Source organism: Sorex fumeus, unplaced genomic scaffold, assembly GCF_029834395.1.
Source record: "Sorex fumeus unplaced genomic scaffold, SorFum_2.1 ptg000006l, whole genome shotgun sequence".
NCBI lineage: Eukaryota > Metazoa > Chordata > Mammalia > Eulipotyphla > Soricidae > Sorex > Sorex fumeus.
The window spans coordinates 4,535,301-4,558,958 of record NW_026606063.1 but is presented as its reverse complement, the minus strand read 5'-3'; the positions used below and the strand labels follow the sequence as shown (position 1 = coordinate 4,558,958).

The following is a 23,658-nucleotide window of genomic DNA, read 5'->3' as shown; positions in this document are numbered from 1 at the left end:
CTTGTCCTGGCTGCTGGAACGGGCCACAAGTTCGACCTGGTCCCTGGTGCCCGGGCAGCTTCTGGCCCTGCAGGGAGGAGCCACACAGACCCCGGGGTGAGGGGCCCGCAGTGCAGCTGGAGGTGCGCCCACCTCCAGCGGGTCGGTCGCTCTGGGACAGGACGGAAGGAGAGCCCCGGCCGGAGTCGCTAAGCTAGCGGCCGCCTCCTGCTGAGCGGGGACCCGCGCTTCCCACGCCAGGCCTGGCTGTGAAATGCTCGCACGCCCGGAGGCATTGGTCGCCCAGAGGGTGAATCCCTGGGAGAGGTGCTCGCTGGCCAGTGCTCTCTGGCCAGGCCGCTAGAGGGGTGCAGGGCAGGGCTCGGGGTCCATCTGGGGTGCTGGGGGTCAAACCCGGACGGCTGCGTGCAAGACAGGCGCCCTCCCTGCTGGACTCGCTTCAGCCCGCAAGAATTCTTTGACTTGCTTTCTCTTTCATTTTTCCACTGCGCGAACATTGGTTCATAAGAATGTAAACTGTTGGGGCTGGAGCGATAGCACAGCGGGGAGGGCGTTTGCCTTGCACACGGCCGACCCGGGTTCGATCCCTGGCATTCCAGACGATCCCCCAAGCACTGCCAGGAGTAATTCCTGAGTGCAGAGCCAGAAGGAACCCCTGAGCATCACTGGGTGTGACCCAAAAACCGAAAAAATAAAAAACAAAAAAACGTAAACTTCTCTTGCCTGGGATTTGGGGGCCACACCCGGCGGTGCTCAGGCCTTACTGTGGTCTGACGACGTTGGGGCATCCCTGGGGTGTCAGGAATGATGACAGGGCAGGTCACGGGCAGGGCAAGCCCCCTAAGCGCTGAGCCCCGGCCCCAGGCTGTGGTCAGAATGTTCCTCTCCCTGCCCCTCCCCAGCTTCTGTCGGGGGTGGCGCATCCCTTGCTTGGGATGCGTGAGGTCACCTCGCTCCTCTTGGCTCCCTCATTCGCCTCCAGTCCCACCCGTCTTCGCAGCAGAAGGCGAGATGTCGTCTCCCCTCGGAGCTCTGAGTCATGAACCGTTGTGTGCCTGCCCCCACGCACACGGCCCCTGGCAGGCTCGGGGGCCGTAAGGGGGGCCGAGGGTCAAACCCAGGCCCGCCACGGCCAAGGCCAGCGCCCTGCCTGCTGTGCTGTGGCTCCGGCCCGGGCGTTTTACCTGTTCTGTTCATCGTTTAATGAAAAATCACTGGACGTGAAAAGGAATGGGGAGACGGGCCGTTAGGAACCGTGGTCTAGTGAAGCTGCCCCTCCTAGATGCAAGCGAAATAAAGACATTTTCAGGCGAATGAAAGGAGGGAGAATTCGTTTCCATTCGAGCTACACCATGAGATCATCTCTGCGAGAATCCTGCGGGGGGCTGGAGACACAGGACGGCGGGGAGGGCGCTCGCCTCGCCTCGGGTGTGGCCGGCCGGGGCTTCAATCCCCGGCCTCCCGTTTGGTCCCCGAGCCCCACCAGGAGTGCGCCCTGAGCACCGAGCCAGGAGTAAGCCCAGAGCACTGCCGGGTGTGGCCCCAGAACCAAACCCAAAGACTGTGTCCCACTCTGCCTCAGGGACGGTCTTGGCGTGTCTCTGTCAGCGTACGTCCTCCTGCCGTGTGACTGGTGTGCGTGCCGGGCCCCCAGCTCTCTGCCCCACTTTGCCTGGCCGCTCTCCTCTCCCGCCCGGGTGACCTGTGGGGAGTTCCGCACGGGGAGTTCTGCGGACTTCCTCGGTCTCCCTGTGCTCTGCATGTCCTCGGGAGTCTGTCCCCAGCCGCGCGGCTCCTGGGCAGTGCCCCTGGAGCTTTTGTACAGAGGAGAATCCACTGAGTGGACGTCACTCCACCCCTTGCCCCGTTGTTAGTCAATGGCCAAACGGGCCAGTTCCACTTTTTTTTGGGGGGAGGGGCGCAGGGGCATACCGACTGATGCTTAGTATTTCCACTTGAGTTTTAATTTTATTAGCTTTTGAACACTGATTAACTTTCTTTTTTTTTGATTATTTTTTTTTTAGATTTTTATTAATGAAACACCATGAGGTACATTTGTAGACTTACAAATTTTTGTGCTTGGGTTTCAGTTATACAATGATCGAGTACCCATCCATCCTTCCACCAGTGCCCATTTCCCACCACCACGGATCCCAGTATCCCTCCCACCCCCGTCCCCCCATCCCCCCCTGCCTCTGTGGCAGGGCATTCCCTTCTGTTCTCTCTCTCCTTTTGGGTGCTGTGGTTTGCAAAGGAGGCATTGGGTGACAATCATGTTTGGTCCACAGTCCACTCTCAGCACACATCTCCTATCCTGGGAAGATCCTCCCATCCTCCCAACACCCTTTACTTGGTGCTCCCCTCTCTATCTGAGCTGCCTTCTCCCTCAGCATGTGCGGCTGGCCTCCAAGCCATGGAGTGAACCTCCTGGTACTTATCTCGGCTATTCTTGGTTAACTTTCTGTCTTGAGTTCACGCCTGGCAGTGCTCAGGGACTGTTCCTGGCTCTGACCCCTGTGGTGCCAGAGATCGAGCCAGGGTAAGCAGATGCAAGGCCAGCACCCTAACCACTGGGCCATCTCTCCGGCCCCCAGACAGATCCTCTTGGGAAACAAAGGGAACACTGACCTGTCCCTGCCTTCTGTGTCCTCCGTGGGCTCCTCTTACTCGGCCCCCGGCCCACGTCTCCTCCCAGGCTTCGCAAACCAAACTCGGGGTGGCCTGGCACACAGGCCGTGCCGGGCTCCACCGACAGCAAGACGCCCCCACTGAGGCCGCTGGGGTTTTCTGTCCTTCCTGCAGGCCGAGGAGATCCTGAGGCAGGAGCTGGCCAAGAAGGAGACGCCCAGCCTGTACTGCCTGCTGGGCGACGTGCTGGGGGACCAGAGCTGCTACGACCGGGCCTGGGAGCTCTCGGGCCACCGCAGTGCCCGCGCCCAGCGCTGCAAGGGCCTCCTACACCTGCGCCACCGCCAGTTCCGCGACTGCGCCGCCTGCTTCGAGCGCTCCGTGCAGATCAACCCCATGCAGGTCAGCGCCCCGGCCCGCCCTCTGCCCCCGGAAGGTTCCAGGGAAGGGAGGCGAGAGAGAGGGGCCGGGGGAAGGGAGTCTGCAGAGCCCCCGAGGGGACCCCGGGAGCTCGGAGGAGCAGGTCTGTAACTTGGTCGGGTCTAAATTCCGTGAAACTCGCACAGAAGTAGAAGCAGAAAGTACTTTCCTGGTCAGCTTCGTCTTGTTACGGATTTTGGCTGAGGGCTGGAGCGATAGCACACGGCCAACCCGGGTTCGATTCCCAGCACCCCACAGGGTCCCCCGAGCACTTCCAGGAGTGATTCCTGAGTGCAGGGCCAGGAGGTAACCCCTGAGCATCGCTGGGTGTAGCCCAAAAAGCATTTAAAAAAAAAAAAAAAAGAATATTGGCTGATGGGGCCAGCGAGATGCCACCGGGTGGACGTGCTTGCGGGGCACGTGGCCAGCCTGGTTCGCATCCCCGATCCCACGTATGGTTTCCTGACCCACTGGGTGTGGCCCCTCAGCCAGCCAAGCCGAGAAAGGGCTTTGGGCTGGGGACGTGGGCAGCGCGTGCCTTGGCTGGGTCAGCCGGGCCGGCACCGCGTCCACACACACCCCGTCCCCAGAGCCTCAGCTGGGCCAGCAGAGACCCTGAGCCCCAGGACCACTGGGAGCGGCCCCTTCTCTAAAGAGACCCTGCAGAGTCAAGCTCTGATGGAAGAAAGCCCTGTGAGCGGAGCGGAGGGTCGGTGCCCGCAGAAGGGCGTTTCCAGCAGCGGGGTTGGGCCTCGCCTCCCAGGCTGTCGAGCCACCGGGCAAGTCAGTTTCCGGGGCTGGTGGATGAGGATTCGTCACAGGTCCTTGGACCCCCAGGGTGGCTCGTGCCAGCACTGTCCTCTGTGAACTGTATGTGTATGTGTGTGTGTGTGTGCGTATGTGTTCAGAATTGCAGCAGCTGAAAATACCGCTGCCAGATTTGATGTGAACAATGAGTGACAGCTTTGAAATAGACAGCAGGTCACTGGGTCACGGTCACGGTCCTCCCATTGTTCATCGATTTGCTCGAGCGGGCCCAGTAACGTCTCCATTGTGAGACTTGTTGTGGCTGTGTTTGGCATATCGAATACGTCACGGGGAGCTTGCCAGGCTCTGCCTTGCGGGCGAGATCCTCTCGGTAGCTTGCCGGGCTCTCCGAGAGGGGCAGAGGAATCGGACCCGGGTCAGCCTGGTCAGCCACAAACAAGGCACGCGCCCTACCCGCTGTGCTATCGCTCCAGCCAGCAGGTCATTTTGTGATTTTGAGTTTTTAAATTATGTATTAAAAAAACTGAAAGTACTTTAGTCCTCCCAAACCAGTAACGTGAGTAGGGAAACGTCACTGAGCGAAGCCAGCTATGGAGATGGTCAGAGGACGCGGGTGTCTGCTAAAAAAATTCCCTTTCCCGTTTGCGCCCTGGACCACAGCGGCTGTCTTTGGTCAGTTTCCTTGTGACGTTCGCCGGGAGCTTCTGCATCGTGGGTGGCTGGGTCGCCTGTGGTGCCCCGTGGCGCCCTGCGTGCGAGTGACGCCTCCTTTGGCCTTTGCAGCTGGGGGTGTGGTTCTCGCTCGGCTGCGCCTACCTGGCCCTGGAGGACTACGCGGGCTCGGCGCGAGCCTTCCAGCGCTGCGTGACGCTCGAGCCTGACGTGAGTATTGCTCTCTGCCGCGGCCCCCGATGCTCCCGCTGCTCCGGGCTGCCGCTGTCGTGGTGGAGGGTGGCGGACGGGGGCTCCCACGGGCGTCCACGGGCTGCGGTTCTCAGCACGGGGAAAGGGAGACCAGAAGATAGTCCTTGTGTCTGTCACAGCATTCAGTGCCCGCCCCCCACCCCGCCCCCCCTGCCCTTCTCTCCACCCTGGTCCCCGATTCCCAGGCCTAGAGCGGAGGGTCCAGCTCGGCGGCCAGACCCCTGTCAGCGGGCACCTGCCTCCATCCTCCCAACCCTGACCACAGCCTCAGCCAGGGTCACCCCGGCATCCCCCGGTTTGATTCCCGGCCCGGTGTGGCCTCACAGTCCCAGCCGGACACTCCAGGCTGCCCAGGGACCCCCTTGGGAGCCCCAACTCCCACACCCCCAGCTAGAACCCATGCCATGTTGAGAACGGTGATTTGGGGGGGAGCGGTGGCTGGGTTTGGGGGCCACACCAGGCAGTACTCGGGGGCCCGCGGGAGGCGGTGTGGAGCTCTGTGGAAGGCTCGTACCTTACCCAGTGGGCTGTCTCTCCTGCCCCACCATGGTGATGATTTTATTGATATATTCTTGCTCTGGGGGCCACACCCGGCAGTGCTCAGAGGCTTGTGCCTGGCTCTGGGCGCAGAGTCATTCCTGGCGGTCTTGGGGGACCATAGAGGATGCAGGGAATTGAACCCCGGTCAGCCCCGTGCACGGCAAATGCCTACCCATTGTCCTATTGCTCCGGCCCTTATTTTAGTTATAATATTTATGTATTGGGGGTGGGGGGCAACACAGCTGACAATCAGGGCTTACTCCTGACTCTGTGCTCAAGGATCACTTCTGGCTAGGCCCAGTGGATCACATGTGGTGCTGGGCATCAAACTTGGGTCAGCTGCACGCAAGGCAAGTGCCCACCCCACTGTGTTATCACTCCAGCCGCCTGGCTGTGATTTTAAACTTGTAGATCAATTTGGGAAGTATTTTTGATACCATCTTAATAATACTCATTTTTTTTACAACAGTTACAAAGCTTTTAGGTTTAAGTCATACAATGTATCATACAATGTATCATACAATGTATCATACAATGATCAAACACCTCTCCCTTCACCGGTGCATATTTTCCACCACCAAGACCCCCAATATATCCCCCCATGCCACCCCACCCCGGGCCTGTGAGGCAGATGATTTCCACTTAACTCTGTACTTTGATTACATTCATTAGTTCAACAAAAGATGCACCGTCATTATTTGGAATTTCCCCCCAACAATCAAACCTGCTGAAAAGGCATCATGAAATGATCTGTTTTCTATTGCTGGTTACGAAGACCACGAAGTCTGGAGGGACTTCTGCCCAAAGCCAAATAGTTCCGAGAGTGGTTCGTGTGCCTCTGAGGCCATGGCCGTGCTGGAGAGCCACGCGTGGGGGGGGTCAACTCGTGGTCTCGGCAGGGCAAGAAGGACGTGTCGGTTCTGCCCCCATCCCATGAGGCCGTAGTCGCCCCATCACCCCCGGCTCATACCCGGCTGTCCAATAAGCTCTGAGGCAGCGGCTACCATGCCCGGGGGGCGGTGTGTGTGGGGGGAGGTGGGGGCAGACACCCTTTCCCTCTAGGTGGGGGGGACACAGCAACGTGGCTTACTGCATAGTCCATTCACATTTCTGCCAGAGGCTGCTGGGTTCCGAATTAGGTCCTTGTGCCTCTGGGGCCATGGCTGTACCGGAGAGCCACTCGTGGGAGGCAGCTTATGGTCTCAGCAGGGCAAGAAGCGATATTGAACCTTCTAATCCATGAATGTGGGATGTTTTTCCGTTTATTTCCGTCTTCTTTCCACAGTCATTTGTAATTTCCAGAGTATAGATTTCATACATTTTATGTGTTTGTTTGGGGCCACACCCAGCAGTGCTCACGGCTCACCCTTGGCGGGGCTTGGGGGCCAAACGGTGATCCCACCTGGGTTGTCCAGTCAACGCCCTGCCTACCGTGCTGTCACTCTGGCCCCGAGATTCCGCCCTTGTTGAGTTATTCTGCGTCATTCGCTCTTGGGGCTCTTATCAAGGAATCGGATTCTTAGTGTTACTTCCAGAATGTTCTTTCCTACTGTGTAGAGCCCAGCTCATCCCTTGAGCGTCCGTCTGGTGTCCTGCAGCCCTGGACTCTTCAGTCCTAGCAGTTGTTTCATTAGTTCATGAGGGTCCTCCGGACGGAAGGCCGTGCCTCTTGCTGTGGGGGCAGCCTTGTCCCCTCCCTCTGGGGCGCTTTTCTTTTTCCTGTCCTTTGGGGTCAGGGCTGAGTAGAAGGAGCAGAGGCGGGGCCTTCCCTCCTCTCTGACCTACGGGACGGCTTTGGTTTTCTGTCTTTTACCAGGAGGCTGCCTTAAGCCTGGCTCTCTGCAGGTGCCCTTATCGGGCTGAGGACCTTCCCGTCCACTCCTGGTTTGTTGAGTAATTTTGTAATGGAAAGGTATTGGGGGGCCAGAGCGATAGCACAGCAGGGAGGGCGTTTGCCTTGCACGTGGCCAACCCGGGTTCGATCCCCAGTATCCCGTATGGTCCCCTGAGCACCACCAGGAGTAATTCCTGAGTGCAGAGCCAGGAGGAACCCCTGAGCATCGCTGGGTGTGACCCAAAAAAACAAAACAAAAAGTGGAATTTGCCAAACACTTTTTCTGCGTCTCTTGAGATGATTGTGTGGTTTCTTCCATCCTTGATTCTGTTATTTCAGTAAATTACTTGCTTGTTGGCTCAACCTTGCATTCCTGGGGTAAATTCCACTTGGCCCGGCTTTTACTCATTTTCAAATTTTGTTTGTTTGTTTGGGGGCCACGCCCAGCAATGCTCAGGGCTGCCTCCTGGCTCTGTGGTCAGGGGACCGTATAGGATGCCGGGGATTAAACCCAGGTAGGCTGCGTACGAGGCAGGCTCCCTCCCCGCTGTACTGTCTCTTCAGCCCCTGCTAATACTTGGTCTTCTCGTTTTGGTTTTGGGGTCCACACTTAATTTTCCTGGCTCTGTGCTCAGAATTGACCTCTGACAATGCTGGGAACTGAACCAGAGTTGACCAATTTCAAAGCAAAATCTCTTATCTCTTCCACCATCTCTCCAGCCCAGCTAGTGTTTTCTGAAGAATTTTTCCATCTAAATTCTTCAGAGACGCTGGTCTCTCTCTCTATATATATATGTATTTTTTACGATGTCTTTCTTTGGGCTTGGTTTCAGGGTAATAGTTGTCTCGTGGAATAAATTAGGAGCTGTTCCTTCTTATGTTTTTTTTTTTTTTTTACAAGAGATTATAAAGGAATTTTCCGTTTTGTGAAATGTATCAGTGAAGTCTGCTGGTTCTGGGGCTTTCTCCGTGGGGAGGTTTGGACGTCACTAAATCCATGAACCTCTTCAGATGCTCTTTGGGGTGGGATGGGGGGGCACCTGGTACTGCCCTTCTCTGCACAGGACTGGGTGCCCCCAGGGTGGGGCCCAGGGCACTGGGGCTCTCACCGCAGAGCTTGTCTCCCGCCCTTAGGACACCCCCTGGGGACAGCCCACCCCAACTTTCATTCCTTAAATGCAGTGAATGGAAACGACGGTGAATGGACACGCATCTCGAGGATGGCTGGATCCCGCGTGATGCGTGCCGTGTCCGCGTGTTGAGCAGGCATCGGGGAGCCTGTGTCCCCTCCCCCGCACCGTGGCCACACTCCTCCTGTGCCCCGCCGGCGTGGCCTTTGCCTCGGGGTCCCTGGTGCCCTGACTTTGCCTGCGCACTATTCCCGTGTGTCTGGTGCCACCGATTGTGAACTGTGTCTTTGGTTGTGTGCCCGGATGATAGCGTGGGGTGTCCCTCGCCCGGCTGTCATTTCTGCTGTGGGGCTACCGTCTGGGACATTCTCGGGGCCCGTTCCTGGCCCTGTGCTGGGGGACACACGTGGCGCTCGTCCGCAGAGCCTGTGGCCGGCCCTTCGAGGCCCCCGTCCTCTCGGCGTTTCCGCGGCAGCCGGTGGGTGTCACGCAGAAGCAGGACCGTGCGCTCTGTGTGCTTGTGCTCCGGGCCTCTGTTCCTTGTGTCTGTCACCGTCTTCCTCTGCCTTGAAAGTTGCCCCTCCGGTCGTCAGCAGTTGCTGGTGTATCTGCCCTGCACGCAGGCACTGTGCCCGGGAGCCCTCCTCGCGGGGCGCAGAGACCACCTGGGTGCCCGGCAAGTGCCCTGGCCACCCCACCACCTCCCCCGCCCCTTTCTGCAAATGTCCCCCACCCCCCACGCCTTCCGATATTCCAGTTTCCGCTCTTTTAGGCCACCTGTGTGGTCCCAGCAGGCCTCGACACTGTGTGTTTGTTCTGCCTTTTCCCCCCTTCTTCTGTCTGGGTTGTTTTGATAATTGTCTTCTTGCTCGGGGGTTGTTTTTTTTTTCCCTCTTGCTCTCTCCGGGATGCTGTTAAACTCTCTGAATCTCATACTTTCCCTGCATGCACGTACGCCGGTCACAGCGGTAGGTGGACACCTTAAACCTACACAACGCTGGTTTTGTCTCAGTAGAAACCAAGTAGGTTGCAGTTGGTGTTGTCTTTTTTCTTTGACTCTTTAGCTCAGATCTCTCCCTTTGCTCCTAGTCTGGTTTCCTTGTCCGCCTGAGCTTCCCCGGTCGTTCGTGCCGGCCCTTCTTCAGACCTTTGGTCACACACGTGATGATGCTTCTGAGTCTGAGCCTGCCCCTTCCGACACCACTTCCCTGCTCTCACCAAGCCGCTGCTGGGCATATTCACTGCATCATCGCCCGAGGAAGCTGCTTATCCGTCTTGGTCCGAAAGCTTTTCCTGCTTGCTTGAAGGAAGCAAGGCGTTTGTTCTTGTCGCCTCCTACGAAGATGTGTTGGCTGCTGGGTTCTGATCCCCCTGAGAACACCCGTGAGCGTTCGTGGGCGTTCAACTCACTTGCGGCTCAGCCTGGTGAGGAGGGTCAGAGCTGCCCCCCCGGGGGAAACAGTGTCGCTGACAGTGTCCACTTTCTGGACGGAGGCTGGGGACAGGTGGTCACGAGGACGCCCCACTCTGCACCGCTGCCTCGTAGCCTCGGCTGGGCCCTGGCCTGTGTCCCCCGTGAGACCCTTCCAGAGTCCTGCCCAGCGTGCGTGCTGTTGAGGGCGGAGGCACCTGGAGAGAGAGCGGGGTGCTCTGGGTTCCCCCCTCTCTCTCTCCGGCTCGGTTGGCCTGTGCTCTGGGCACTGCCTGCCCCTGTGCTCTGTGGCCTGAAAGGGCCTGCTCTGGAGAAGTCTAGCTCGATGGCGGAGATGCGTAGATGTCTGCCTCGGTGGCGGAGACCTGTGCTTGCTGCCCCTCTCCCAGGGACTCAGTTTTGAGCCGGCTGGTCGCTTATGGACAGTGGCAGATCCCTAACTTTTGTCCGCTTTGCCCGTGGCTTTTCGGGTGATAAGCCAGTCTGGTCCTGACCGTGACGGGTCTGCGTGCAGAGACCCTTCGCTTCTGAGAGCTTGAGTCATGTGCAGGAACTCCAGGCTCCCATTGTAGCGACAGTGGGACCAAGAGCAACCAGTACGGTTCTTGCCGTCCTCACGAGAGATGCAGTTGCTTGGTCGTGACCTGGCAAAATGGGCAGAGAAAGATGTTTGGTGAAATCCTGAGAAGTAACGCCGGGGAACATTTCTCCTTTGCTCCCCGAGGAGCCGGCAGTGGAACAGCCCAGCCTTTGCACGTGGGGAAAAACGGCCTTTTGCGTGGCTCAGAGCTGTAGCTCGTCAGTCTGTCCGGTGGGCCCGGGTGTTCATTGCCCAGTTCTTTTGCACATGGAAACTTGAAAATAAATTCCTAGTTTGGCTCTCGTGGCCATTTCCTAGTTTGTTGTCTCTTGCACCCGAGACCTTTTTGGTTCGAAATCCTAGAAGTCGAATATTCCCACCCACGGATGAACTGGTGTTTGGCCTCGAGAGCCGTGGGCTGGGCGGCTGCCCTCCCGGGGTGCCCGAGAGCGTCTCACGGTTCTCTCTCTCCCTCCAGAACGCCGAGGCCTGGAACAACCTCTCGACGTCCTACATCCGGCTGAAACAGAAGTAAGTTCCCCTGCCGAGTGTGGCGGGCTTCGCTCCCAGAGTCAGGGCAGGTTTTCTCGGACCCGCCCTCTTTCCCGTTCACCCAACTCACATCGCTGCGTTAAAATGGCTCTGTGCAGTCATTGGAGTGAGGTTTATTTCTCGAGGACATTTTAATATGCGGTTCCAAGAGAATTCCTGTTTTGATTTTCTTTTTTTTTGAAGAGGACTCACAACAGAGCTCATGGCTTACTCCTGGCTCTGTGCTCACGGGTCAGTGCCAAGGATCTCAAACCCGGGTCGGCCATGTGCAGTAAGGCAACACCTTATGCCCCGGAACTGTCTCTCTGGAAAGAACTGTTGTTTGAGGTTTTGTGCCTTCCCCTGGTCCCAGCCCGCGAGCCTGTCGTCAGCCCGCCAGGCCTGTGGCTTCTGATCCGCTGCTCTCTCGACTTCACTGAGAACGACAGATAGAAGCTGTTTCTTCTGGGAACGGGGCTGGAGTCTGGGCCCGAGAGGCGGTGTTCGGTCATGGCCGCTTGCCTTGTGCTCTGCTAACCCGGGTTCAGGCCCCGGTACCGCTGACATGCCTACACTCCGCGTGGACCTCCGGCTGTGAAACAGGCCGAGGCCCCGTGCGCCCAGAGTCCGGCATCTTGGGGTCCACCTCACCCACTGCCAGCGTGACAGAGGGACCTGCAAGGGTGGTCCGGGAACCCCCAGGAGGCGCAGCTGTGCCGGTGCAGGGTGGGGGCAGAGGCACGCGCCCCCCCCCCCCCAGGCCCGCCCGCCCCCCATCCCCCTGGAGTGTGCCCATGCACCCAGGCTGAGGCCCGTGTGTCCGCCGTTCTGGGCTGCTTTTCCCCGGGGGTCTCTCTTGGTAGTGTCCAGGTGGGCCCAGTGCGAGGCAAGTGCCCTGCCTACCCGCTGTGCTCCAGCCACTGGTTTTGATTTTTTTCAATTGAGCCTCCACCCTACGTGAATTCCTTTTCTTTCTTTCTTTTTTTTTTGGAGGAATATATTTCAAAGCTTCCGGAGATGATATTTGTAATGCTCCATTATGTATTTCTTGGCTGAGCTGCAGGCTTCAGAGAGTATTGTCTATACACGGTTAGGTGGTTTTTTTTTTCTTTTTTTTGTTTTTGAATCCCCGTGAGATGCAGTTACAAAAATTTCCTGTTTGAGTTTCTGTCCTACAGCGATCGAACACCCGTCCCTCCACCAGTGCACATTCCCCACCACCAGCGTCCCCAGTTTCCCCCCCGCCACCCTCTGCCCCCTGCCCGCCTTTCTCTCTGTCTCTGTCTCTGTCTCTGTCTCTCTCCCTCTCCCTCCCTCCCTCTCTCTCTCCTTTCGGGCATTATGGTTTGCAGTGTAGGAACTGAGAGGTCATCATCCGTGAGGTTTTTATTTTCTCCCTCCTGGTCTTCATTTCTCCTTGTTCCTGTTTTGCGATTCCTTTATCCTTAAGGTCTTTGTTGTTTTTGTTTTTGTCTTTTGCTTTTTGGGTCACACCCGGCGATGCACAGGGGTTCCTCCTGGCTCTACACTCAGGAATCACCCCTGGCAGAGCTCAGGGGACCCTATGGGATGCTGGGAATCGAACCTGGGTCAGCCGTGTGCAAGGCAAACGCCCTCCCCGCTGTGCTATCGCTCCAGCCCCTATCCTTAAGTTTTTAAGAGGCCATTTTGCAGGGGAGCTTGAGCTGCTTTGGGGGTCCTGGACGTCGCAGCCTCCTGATCAGCGCGAGGGCCGGGGCCGGGCCAAGTCTCCCGAGCGTTGTGTGCTCGGCGAGGGTTCCCCTGGGTGCTCCTGCGTCATCGCCCTCTGCACCCGGCTCCCCGCAGGGCCAAGGCTTTCCGGACCTTGCAGGAAGCGCTCAAGTGCAACTACGAGCACTGGCAGATCTGGGAGAACTACATCCTCACCTGCACCGACGTGGGGGAGTTCTCCGAAGCCATCAAGGCCTACCACCGGCTCCTGGACCTGCGGGACAAGTACAAAGATGTCCAGGTGGGCTGTTCACGGGTATTTCCTTGGGCGCGCCGTGCTCGGACTGGGTTTTCTGAATCAAGCCGCTACTGTCAGTCACGGTCACTATCCTCCCGTTATTCATCAATTTGCTCGAACGGGCCCAGTAACGTCTCCATTGTGAGACTTGTTGTTACTGTGTTTGGCATATTGAATACGGCAGGGGGAGCTTGCCAGGTTTTGCTGTATGGGCGAGATACTCTCGGTAGCTTGTTGGGCTCTCTGAGAGAGGAGGAGGAATCGAACCCGGCTCAGTCAGGCCGGCAGCTTGCAAGGCAAACACCCTACTGCTGTACTATCGCTCCAGCCCAGTTCTATATATGTATCTATGTGTGTGTGTGTATGTGTGTGTACATATACATGCATATATAATTACAAAGTCACTGTCACTGTCACTGTCCTCCTGTTGTTCATCGATTTGCTCGAGCAGGCCCAGTAATGTCTCCATTGGCGACTTTGTTGTTACTGTGTCTGGCATATCGAATACGTCACGGGGAGCTTGCCAGGCTCTGCCGTGCGGGCGAGATACTCTCGGTAGCTGGTCAGGCTCTCTGAGGGGGGCGGAGGAATCGAACCCGGGTCGTCCGAGCTGGGCCGGTGGCACACAAGGCCAACGCCCTACCGCTGTGCTATCGCTCCAGCCCACTACCGTCAGTATGCCTAGGAATTTGTTTTAAGCACATTTCTGCGAAAGCCAGATGCCGTGTCTAAAAATTGCGTGTTCTCTGGCGGAGTTTTCCTCACGAACTCTGACGTTTCCCCGTCGCGTGTGTGTGCCCCTGTAGGCTGTGACCCTGGTGCTCTGTGACTCGCCTTCCTGCAGGCGCTCGCATGTGACGAGTCAGGCCAGGCTGGGGCCGAGCGTTCAGCATCACATACGGTCCCCCGAGCCCCACCAGGACTGAGCCCCGAGCTCAGGGCCAGAGCAAGCCCTGGGCACCGCCAGGTTTGGCCCCAAGAGCAATGACGTGTACTGGAAACAAGCCGGCCTGCAGGAGCGGGTGCCAAGGGTGTCCTTGGCATGGCTGAGTGTCCCGGCCGGTCTGTGATGTCTTCCCAGGAGCAGCCCCCGAGGTGCAATCTCCTCTGTTCACGGAGCCCTTTAGCAAAGGGCCGTTGGGACCCTCGGAGTGGCCGTGAGCCTGGCGTTTTGGGGGGGTCTGGGGAAACAGCACCAAGGATCTGACGGCTCGAAGGCCGTGGCGGGTCCCAGTTAAGGGGTCATCTTTGCGGCCCGGGGCTAAGGTCCGGCCCTCACCCGGTGGTGCTGGGGGCCATCCAGCACTGGGAATCTGAACTGGGGCCTCCGCCTGCCGGCCCCTCAGCGCTCCTCTATCGCTCTGGACACGACAAGGCTCCCATGACCTGGGGCCGACGGGGCGGCCCTCGGGGGGAGGAGCACTCGCCGGGGTGTTCAGAATATTTTTATCTCCGCTAAAAACAATTTTACTTAATTTGACGCCGCAAGTTTGGCAGCAGGTGTCTTCCAGAATAACTCTGGCATTCTTACGCCGGCCGCCGCCCGACCCCAGGCTATTTTCATTTGCTTTCGGATTTTCTTTTTATGTCGCTTTTCTTATTTGGCATGGGGTGGGGCCGCAGCCAGTGATGCTCAGGGCTGACTCCTGGCTCCTGCGCTCAGGAATTCCAGCTAGCGGGGCTCGAACCCGGGCCAGGCCTGTGTGAGGCAGGCACCCTTCCCGCTGTGCTCTCGCTGCAGCCCCGTGACGGAGCTTTTCTGCTTCTGTGTGGATGAGGTTGCTGTCATGTCAAGTTTCCCGTGTGTGTGTGTGTGTGTGTGTGTGTGAGAATCTGTGCTCATTTGAACGCAGAGCGGATCAGTCAGCCTGACACTGTCCCCTCTCTGGCTTCTGTGGAGGATTGGCTGGGTGACCCTCTCTCTCGTCCCCTTCTCCCATTTCTCTCTGTCCCCCCATTCTGACCGCTGCGTAGACGCGCAGAGCTCAGGCGTGTGGCTTCACAGCTGCTCGAGTTGTGCTCAGACACACCTTTCCCGATGCTGACACTCGCTTGTTGCTGTGTCACTTCCCGGAGTCGTACCCCGAGCGTCCCCCAGGACGAGCCCCGCCCCGGCCCGATCCGGGCGTGGGTTTGTGAGCTGGTCTCTCGCCGTCTTCGCCCTCTTCTCGCCCTGCTCCCGGCTCTCCTTTGATGACTTGGCCCGGTCATTTTGGGAAAAGAATGTGCGTGCTGCCTCGTCGTCCCGCATTTGCTGTTTGTGAGCAGGGAGGAGGGGATTAGCGTGCCCTGGATGCTTACTGTGTCTCTGCCCTTTTGCTTCTGACTGGCCGCGCGGATTAGCTGGGGTCAGGGTTAGACAGTATCCGAGAGGAGACCGTCAGTATCCCTCCCCCTGCCGAGGCTGGCTCCGAGGCCCTGACCGGCTGTGAAACTTGGGTCACGGCTATGCACCTCTGGGTATCTGTCCCCGGGGGTCCTGCCTTCGGGCCTGCGGGAAGGTCCCTGCTAAGATGCGCGTTTCCAAATCCAGCCCACACTGCAGATCAGGCCACCAGGCCACCGAGAGCCTTTGCTTTGTACCTGATGGCATGAGAGCCAGGAGCCCTCAAGCGCTGACGCGGATGTCAAGAAAAGGAGTCGCTCGTACACAAGAGAGTCACTCATACACAGTGGACCGGGCTGTAAGCTGGTGCTGCGAGTAGGATGGAGAGACCTCACATCATTGAAATCGGAGCTGTCCTATGAGTCACTGTGCCTTTTCTGGTCGGGCCGGAAGGAAGGGAAGGCACTCATTGAGAAGGATCTGTGCACCCCTGTGCTCGCCTCAGCGCTGTTTACACCAGTCAAGACCCAGAAACAGTCCAAGTATCCACGAGGAGGGGAACGGATGAAGAAAATGCGATGTGCAGTGGAGTATTACTCAGCCCTGAAAATAAACTGAACTGCTTCTTGGACCACTGTGGGTGGAATCTGATAAGTGAAATCAGAGAAAGACAAATTCAGAATACTAAACGTGCTCTCATCAGTTGGCATGATGGCACCCATCGTAGGCTGTTGTACATAAATGCCATCTCATTGGATGTGCCTTGCCGCGCCCAGCCCACAACCCCCACAAACCCTCAGCTTCACACTGCCCCATCTGCAGAGCTTTGGGGGGTGTCCACCGGTCCCTCGGACCCCATCTCGCACCTCCACAGCAGCCCCTGCAGAGCCAAGGAAACTGTTTGCTTCGACTCCTTTTCTTCCCGTTAGTCTGGGACTAAACCCTCGGCTGTTTCTCTGCCTTCAGACTTCCTTTACTCCTGTGACCCGTCCGCTCCCTGGCATGCGGCAGGGTCTCCTCATGGGCTGAGTCCTGCCCACTGCGCTTCACTCCTCATCTTCGTCCGCCTATCCGTCACCGGGGCCCGGGGGCCGTTGCCAGGTCCTGGGTTGCGGACAGCAGCGGTGATCGCTGGGACACAAACGTCCTCTCGGAGTCATGATTTCACAGCCTTCTGCTGCGCGGCTCAGCTGGCCCATCTGCCTGAAGTATTCTGAGAACTCTCCATGCTGTGTCCCACGAACGCCGGGCCGACTTGAGACCCCCCACCCCACCCCCCTTAGGGGACGAGAAACTCTGTATTGCAGCAGCCCCTGATCTGGGGCTGATGGGAGCTGCCAGCCTCACGGGTGTGAGGTGGGTGCTGGCTTTCCTGGGCAGAGCGGGAGAAAGCGTTTCACACTTGTGCCTTTGACAGTTTGTCAGTTTTGGGGAAGTTCTGTTCCCCTCCTTGGCCCATTTTTTTTTGTTGTTGTCAGGGAGTCAGCGTGTTGTGGTGCTGATTTTGTGAGTTCTTGGCGTTTTTTTGGACTCGTAGAACGCGTGCGACGGGATCTTTCTGTTCTCATGACGGTTTCCTTGGCGTGCAGAAGCCTTTCAGTTCCTAGTTCATTTGCGAATCTTTGTGTTCGTTTTTCTTACCTCTGGAGTTTGATCTCCTGATGCAGCACTGAAGTTGGCCGAGGCGAGTGGGTCGCCGTTGGTCTCGTCTTTCTGTTTAGGGCGTAAGGTCTCACAGTGAAGAAGATCTGTGGAGGATGGAGAGAGAGCACAGTGGGTCCGAGTCACTTGCCCGCCACGAGACTGACCCGGGTTCAGATCCCAGCCACCACAACGGGGTCCCCCGAGCGTTGCTGGCCCGGTTCCTCTCTGGAGTGCATTTGTGTTTGTGACAGGAAACGTCATCCAGTTTCATTCCTTCACGTGCAGTCTCCCCGACACCCTTGGTCGTAGAGACGGCCCCTCCCGGGAGCCACGCATCTGTGGCCTGGATACTGTCTGCAGGCGTCTGGGTGTATCTGTGGCTCTCCATTCCGTGCCACGGATTCCCGGGCTGCTTGTAGACTCGACCACACTGGTTTGAGTACTGCAGCTTTGGAATGTGCTTTGAAGTTAGGCTGCGTGATGCGCTCCTGCATGTGCAGTCGTCAGGCTGTATCTGGTGCTGTGCAGGGGCTCCTCCAGGCAGTGCTCAGGGCATGCTCCCTCCTGCAAAGCAGCACTCCAGCTCTTGGCGCTACCTCCCGGGCCCAGGACGGTCCTTTTCCTGTGTGGGGGAGAGTGGGAGGAGCACACGGGGCCAGCGCTTGCGGCCGCTCTTGGCTCTGCTGAGCTGATAAGAACAGAGTCGACACTGGAGCTTGGCCAAAAGGCCACAGAGGGACCACCGTTGGCTCTGGGGCTAGGGACCACCCCGGCTCTGTGCTCAGGCCACGCCTGGTGGGTCTCGGGGACCCTCTGTGGCCCAGGGTGCAAGGGTGCGATGGCAGCTGCGTGCGGGCCAGGGGCCCTTCTCTCGGGGCCACCTCGGGGACCCCCTTCCGATTTTTCCTCAGGATTGGTTTGTCTGTCCTGGCGTCCCTTGCCGTCCCGTAGGAATCCAGCACTGAACCTTAACTCTGCACGTGAGGAAGGCCGTTGGAATTTTGGTGGAAGCGCTTTCAGCCTGTATGATCGGATTAGGGCGGTCACGTTAGCAGTAAAAATTCTTCCCGTCCGTGAGCATGAAATGTTTTTGTTTTGTTGTGCCTCCACTGCCCCCCACCCCCACCCATTTCTTTCATTAACTAGCGCTTGTCGTTTTCATCGCACAAGCCTGAGGAAGGCACGTTTTGCGCGATCTCTCCTAGAGACCGAAATCTTAAGCATAAAAAATAAGAAAAACGCAGTGTATGGATAAGAGAGCGAGTCAGCGGCAGCGGTGGGTGGGCGGGAGGGGACGGGCTCCTCTGGGGGTGCTGGGGGCTCCCCGCGGTTCCCAAGGCCTGAGCTTCACCTGCAGGACGCAGGCGTGGACGGCGAGGGCCAGCAGGGCTGTCTCCACGACGAGGGACATCTGCCCAGGCCCAGGCCCAGAGGACAGGGACACAGTGGCCGCCTGACACACACACACACACACACACACACACACACACACACGATGGATTCCAAACGGTGACAGTCTGCCAACTCTGCTTTCGCCTGTTTTGCCTCAGAGGAAAGTTAGGAAGCCGGAGTGGACACGTGCCCAGTCCCCTGCGCTTGGAAGCGATGGAAGAGAAAAGGGGAAGGAATCCATGACCACATCCAAGAGCTATGTGGCCAAATGTTCGTCACGAGTAGGGGAGATCCGGAGGCGAAGAACGCCCTTGTCCCGGGAGGAGTGAGCACCCGCCTGGGCACGCGCCGGGCAGAGTGGAGAACGCCGACGGGGCGGACGCTCACATCCGGGGATGTTCGGAATAGGATTTTCAAGAGGGGCTTGGGGGTCGGCCAGGTGTCGGGGGCCAAAACCTGAAGCGCCGCCGGCCACCTTCCACCCAGATAGACTCGAACGGGCAAAGATAGGTGTGGCCCCCGGGGAGCAGGGCCTGGTGTCGGGGGTCTTGCTCAGGGACGGGGGGCAGAGGGGGATGGGGGGCTCGCTCAGGGCGAGGGCTGGCGGCCCCTCACGGGACTGGAGGAGTCGGCGCGTAAACACGGGGCCGAGCTCGGGAGAGGCCGGCTGGCGCAGGGCTGGCTAGTGCCACCTCACCCTCGTCCCAACGATGAAGACGTCCCCTCGGAGAAAGGGGGGCGGCACTGGCGTCGGGCGTTCTCCCCTGTCACACAGAAGCCCGGTACCAGTAAGAGAAGGATCGAGATATATGGAAGTTTAAAACCCCCATCCCCAGGGGCCCCAAGAGAGAGGACAGGGGCAGGAGGGCATTTGCCTTGCCCTGACCTGGGTTCGACCCCCCCCTCCCCCCACGACCCACAGTGTCCCCCAAGCACTGCCAGGAGTGAGCTCTGAGCATCGCCTGGCGTGAGCCAGCCCCACCCCCCATGGAGGACAAAACACACCTCCTGCCCCTAAGGTCTGACCTTTGACAGGAAGTGGCCCCCGAGCAGAGCAGAGCAAGGTGACGGCCCAAGGCCGCCTTTGTGGGGGTCCCTGGGGCTCAGCCTGGGGCAGGAAGGCTCAAAGCCAGCTCTGCCCCAGTGCGGTCTCTGCCGGGTGCTGGAGGCAGGCACAGGGACCCACCCCCTCCTCTCCCCTCGGTCTCCTCAGGGCACAGGCCGCAGCAGACCCCCGGCCCCCCCACACCCCACCCCTCCACTGACCACCAGGCATTCGGCCCTCGGGCCTCATGGGGCCATTGCTGTCCATTTCCACCCCGTGCACTTGTCTGGGGCCTCGTCTTACTTTCTTTTGGCTTCTTGGTGTTTGGATTTGGGGCCACCCCCCCCCGCAGTGCTCAGGGCGTCCCTCCTGGCTCTGAGCTGCGGGGGCCCTGTGGGGTGCCGGGGCTCGAACCCGGGCTGGGCACGTGCAAGACAGATGCCCTCCCACTGTCCCACCTCCCCGGCCCTGGGTCTGTTTCTGGCCGCAGGACCCCCGCCGGGGTGGCGGTGTCAGGGCACCTGGTGTCGGGCCCGCAACTCCCGTGTCACACGGGGGCTGCTCTCTGCCTTGCGTGGCCCCGCCCACTGACCAGTGACCCCCTGTCCTGCCCAGGTGCTGACGGTCCTGGTCCGCGCGGCCGTCGAGGGCACGGCTGACCGCCACGGGGACGGTGCCGGCTGCCTCCAGGGGCAGCTGCGGGAGCTGCTGGGCCGGGTGACGTCCAGAGTGACCAGCGACGGTGCCATCTGGAGGCTGTACGCCCGGCTCTACGGCGACGGACAGGACGGGGCGCCCGAGGAACTGGACAAGGTCGGTCGGCACCGGCAGCAGATTGGAGCATGCCAGAGGGACCTGGTTCCCGCTGGGACACGGCCGGGGTGGCCGCACGCCTTTCTCTGCACGCACACACGCATGCCTGCACGCCTGCCTTCCTTTCCTTTTCCTTCTTCCTTCCTTCCTTCCTTCCTTCCTTCCTTCCTTCCTTCCTTCCTTCCTTCCCTTCTTTCTTCCCTCCCTCCCTCCCTTCCTTTCACACCTGGCAATGCTCAGGGGTTACTCCCTTCCTTCCTTCCTTCCCTCCCTCCTTCCTCCTCTTCTTCCCTTCCCTTCCCTTCCCTTCCCTTGCCCGTGTCCCTGCCTTCCGCACCCAGCCCTCAGGCCTCCCTGTGGGCCCCGTCCTATCCCCAAGGGTGGGGGCGGCCGCGGGCGTCTCCTGCCATGGTTTCCCTCCCGCCCGCCGCTCCCCGTTCTTCTGGTTCACTTTCCACGGGGCCGCTGCTCCGCTCCGGCCGTGGAGAGGCCGTGGCCTCCGGTGTCCCTCGGGCTGGCGGCCCTGTGCCGTCCTGAGTGGCTCTGTCCCCCCCCCCCCCCCCCCCGGCAGGCATTCCAGTATCTCTCCAAGGCCTACAAGTGCGACACCCAGGCCGGCTGCTGGGAGAAGGAGGTGCCGTCGTTCAGGGCCGTGGTCCAGAGCGCCTTGGACCTGGCACGCGGTACGTGATGTCACCCTGGGGCCGGGGCATGTCTCAGTGTCCCGGGTGCAGTTTCTAAACACCTGGTCCCAGGCACAGTGTTGGGCGGGGGGGGGTGGTTCGTCTCCCTTTCCGGATGAAAAGATTCACGAGTCTCGCGGCTGGAGCAATAGCACAGAGGGAAGGGCGTTTGCCTTGCACGCGGCCAACCTGGGTTCGATTCCCAGCATCCCCTGTGGTCCCCCGAGCACCGCCAGGAGTAATTCCTGAGTGCAGAGCCAGGAAGAACCCTGAGTATCACTGGGTGTGACCCAAAAATTAAAGATTCACAAGTCTGATCCCAGCACGGGAGCGTGTGGGGAGTGGTGACCGGCCAGAGCGGGGACACCCCATGGGCCCCACGGAGCCTGCACAGAGTCTCTCCCACCCGACGCTCAGGTGACAGCCCTAGCCCTAATCCTAACCCTAATGGCCCTGCTGGCCCTGCAGATCTCTGAGGGCCCCGGACAGCAGGTCCGATCAGATGGTGCAGCGCCGAGTGGGGCGAAGTCTCACCTGGCCTCTGAGAAGCCGGCTGGGACCCCACCGTCCCTCTCGTGGCCTTCGACCCCTGGCAAGTGCCAGTGTCCCGTTGCTGGGGCGCCTGGCCCTTCTAGACGAGGCGGCTGCCCCAAGCTGCAGCTCCGAGCCTGGGGCTGGTGGGGGCGGCTGGGCCCAGGGCAGGTCACACGGGGGCCAGACACTGGTGCCAAAGTCCTGGTTTCGGGGACCCTGGTCAGGACAGCGTGGCCTGACCCGAGCAGGCTGCCATTTGCCTCGAAACGGTTCTTACCGACGTAAACCTGCCGACCCCAAAACTGTCCCCGAGAGCTGACCCCTCCCGGTCGGAGCGAGACCCCTTCTGGAGGGACTGGAGGACATGGCGTGGATGGCCATTTGCCGTGGCATCGCCCACCTGGCTCGATGCCGTCTGGGGCAGTGCCCTTAGGATTCGCCCTCCAGGGTGGCCACGCCTGGCCCCGCTTCCGGTTTCAAGGCCGAGGAAGCCTGGGAGGGCCAGAGCCGGGGGCAGCCCCTGAGGCGAAGACCAGGTCGGAAGGAAGCGGCTCCCGTGGCGTGACGTGTCCCCTTCCCCACGCAGTGGCCATCAGGTGCAGCGGGACCAAAGCCAGCCCCCAGGAGGCCGTGCAGGTGCTTTCCTCCGTGCGCCTGAACCTGCGGGGGCTGCTGGCCAAGGCCAAGGTGAGTGCCGGGACGGGACACCCCCACCAGCCGCCCTCGGGGGCGGGGAGCACTGTGGGTCAGGCCGGCGGTGCTCAGGGAGCACTCCCGGAGTGGGTCGGGCACCCTGGGTGGCACCAGGGATGGAAGCGAGTCGGTCACACTCAGAGTAAGGGCCCTGCCCACTGTCCTGCCGCTCTGGGTTGGCCCGACGCTGGACACCAGCGCTGCCTGGATTCGGGGGTTGTGAGTTTCCCCAAGTGGGAAAATGTCTGGGAGAGCCCAGACCCACGGGCCTCACACCATGCCCCGCGCTTAGCTGCCGCCCCGTCTCTGGGACCCCACGGAGCCCCTCTCTGGCCCTACTCACATGCCCCCATCTGTCGTAGTAACCTCACACACACACACACACACACGCACGTACGTTATTCACGGGAAGGCAGCCGGCTGGTAGAAAGCAGGTAGCTTTGTGGTGACGTTTAGTCATGCACACACAGTCCAGAAGCTCGCCTGCCTCCCCCCCCCCCCGCCCTTCCCACTCCCGCCCCCTCCCTCCTCCCTCTCTTCCCCGCCCGACCGCGAACCAGGCAACTGTTGTACCTGCTGTGACTTCCACTCCAGCCCTATAGTTGCATTGTTTTCATTTATTGTTGGGGGGGGGGGGGCACACCCAGCAGTGCTCTGGGTTCACTCCTGGCTCTGCACTCAGGAATCACTCCTGGCAGTGCTCGGGCGACCATATGGGACGCCAGGGATCGAACCCGGGTCGGCCGCATGCTGGTGGCTTACCCGCTGTACTTCCGTTCTGCTCCCCATAGCGGCATCATTAGAGTAGAGTAAGCCTCCCAGAGTTACCCTTTTTGCAGCAGGAGGGTGTGTCTTTTATTTGTTTGGCTTTTCCAGTTTGCTTTCACCAAATCTTTGTCTTCCGTGGCCCCTGAGTCCTGTTCCGGACTTAGTTTCCACATGTCTAACGGCCGTGGTCAGTGTGACTATGAAGTGGTCTTGCCTGTCTGCCCGGCGCATGGTGCTTTGTTCGAGGGATCCCGTCTGCCCGTCCACATCTCCCCCTGTGGCGTTGCCCTTGCCGGCAGAACTCAGGGGCATGTGCCCGGTTGTCTTCCTGCCCTGCCCGGTGGGCGCAGCTGGCACTGCCCAGGGGGCCACCAGCGTCGCCTCTGTGCTGAGGCACCGCCAAGCCAAGGGCCCTCAGGCCTGACTCGCTGGACAGAGGCTGTCGCCGTCTGATCACCTGCTTTGTTACGTTGCAGCAACTGTTCACAGATGTGGCGACTGGGGAGGTTTCGGAGGAGCTGGCCGGGGATGTGGCCGCCATGGACGCGCTCGTCACGGAGCTCCAGGACCTGAGCAACCAGCTTCGGAATCAGTACTGACCGGCTGTTCTCTCCTCCCAGTCTCTTACACCTGCATTCCTACAACACCAGAGAGTGATTGTTGTTGTTTTATTATTATTAATATTATTATTATTTTTAGAAATAAACAAATGTCTTATATGTCTTACCTTCTTGGTCTCATGATTTTCTGATTTTTCTGGCGGAGAGCTGGCAGAACATTCCCATTTTCTGCGACCGTCATCCTAGTCACATGCAGGACATTCCTTCTTGAGGCATTTCAGCAGAAAGAGCAAGAAAACCCATTGTTGTCTTTTCCGCCTAGTTTTTATCCTCTCGCAGCCTGAGATGCATTAGGTCATTCTTTGGAAAAACAGAACAAATAGGAAAAACACACACTGCAAGTTTGTGGGATTGTTAGATCAG

At 59.3% G+C, this 23,658-nt stretch overlaps 1 protein-coding gene across 1 annotated transcript in view; it reads left to right on the top strand.

Moving 5' to 3' along the window:
• Positions 1 to 23,385, top strand: part of TTC27 (tetratricopeptide repeat domain 27) — a 46,676-nt gene extending 23,291 nt beyond the window's left edge. The window contains exons 13-20 of the mRNA XM_056128011.1: positions 2,803 to 3,030; positions 4,600 to 4,698; positions 10,735 to 10,787; positions 12,615 to 12,780; positions 19,800 to 19,997; positions 20,569 to 20,680; positions 21,801 to 21,901; positions 23,152 to 23,385. Of these exons, the coding sequence (XP_055983986.1) occupies positions 2,803 to 3,030; positions 4,600 to 4,698; positions 10,735 to 10,787; positions 12,615 to 12,780; positions 19,800 to 19,997; positions 20,569 to 20,680; positions 21,801 to 21,901; positions 23,152 to 23,274 (1,080 nt within the window). The 3' untranslated portion in view covers positions 23,275 to 23,385. The remainder of the gene's footprint in view (positions 1 to 2,802; positions 3,031 to 4,599; positions 4,699 to 10,734; positions 10,788 to 12,614; positions 12,781 to 19,799; positions 19,998 to 20,568; positions 20,681 to 21,800; positions 21,902 to 23,151) is intronic.
• The last annotated feature ends 273 nt before the right edge of the window (positions 23,386 to 23,658 follow it).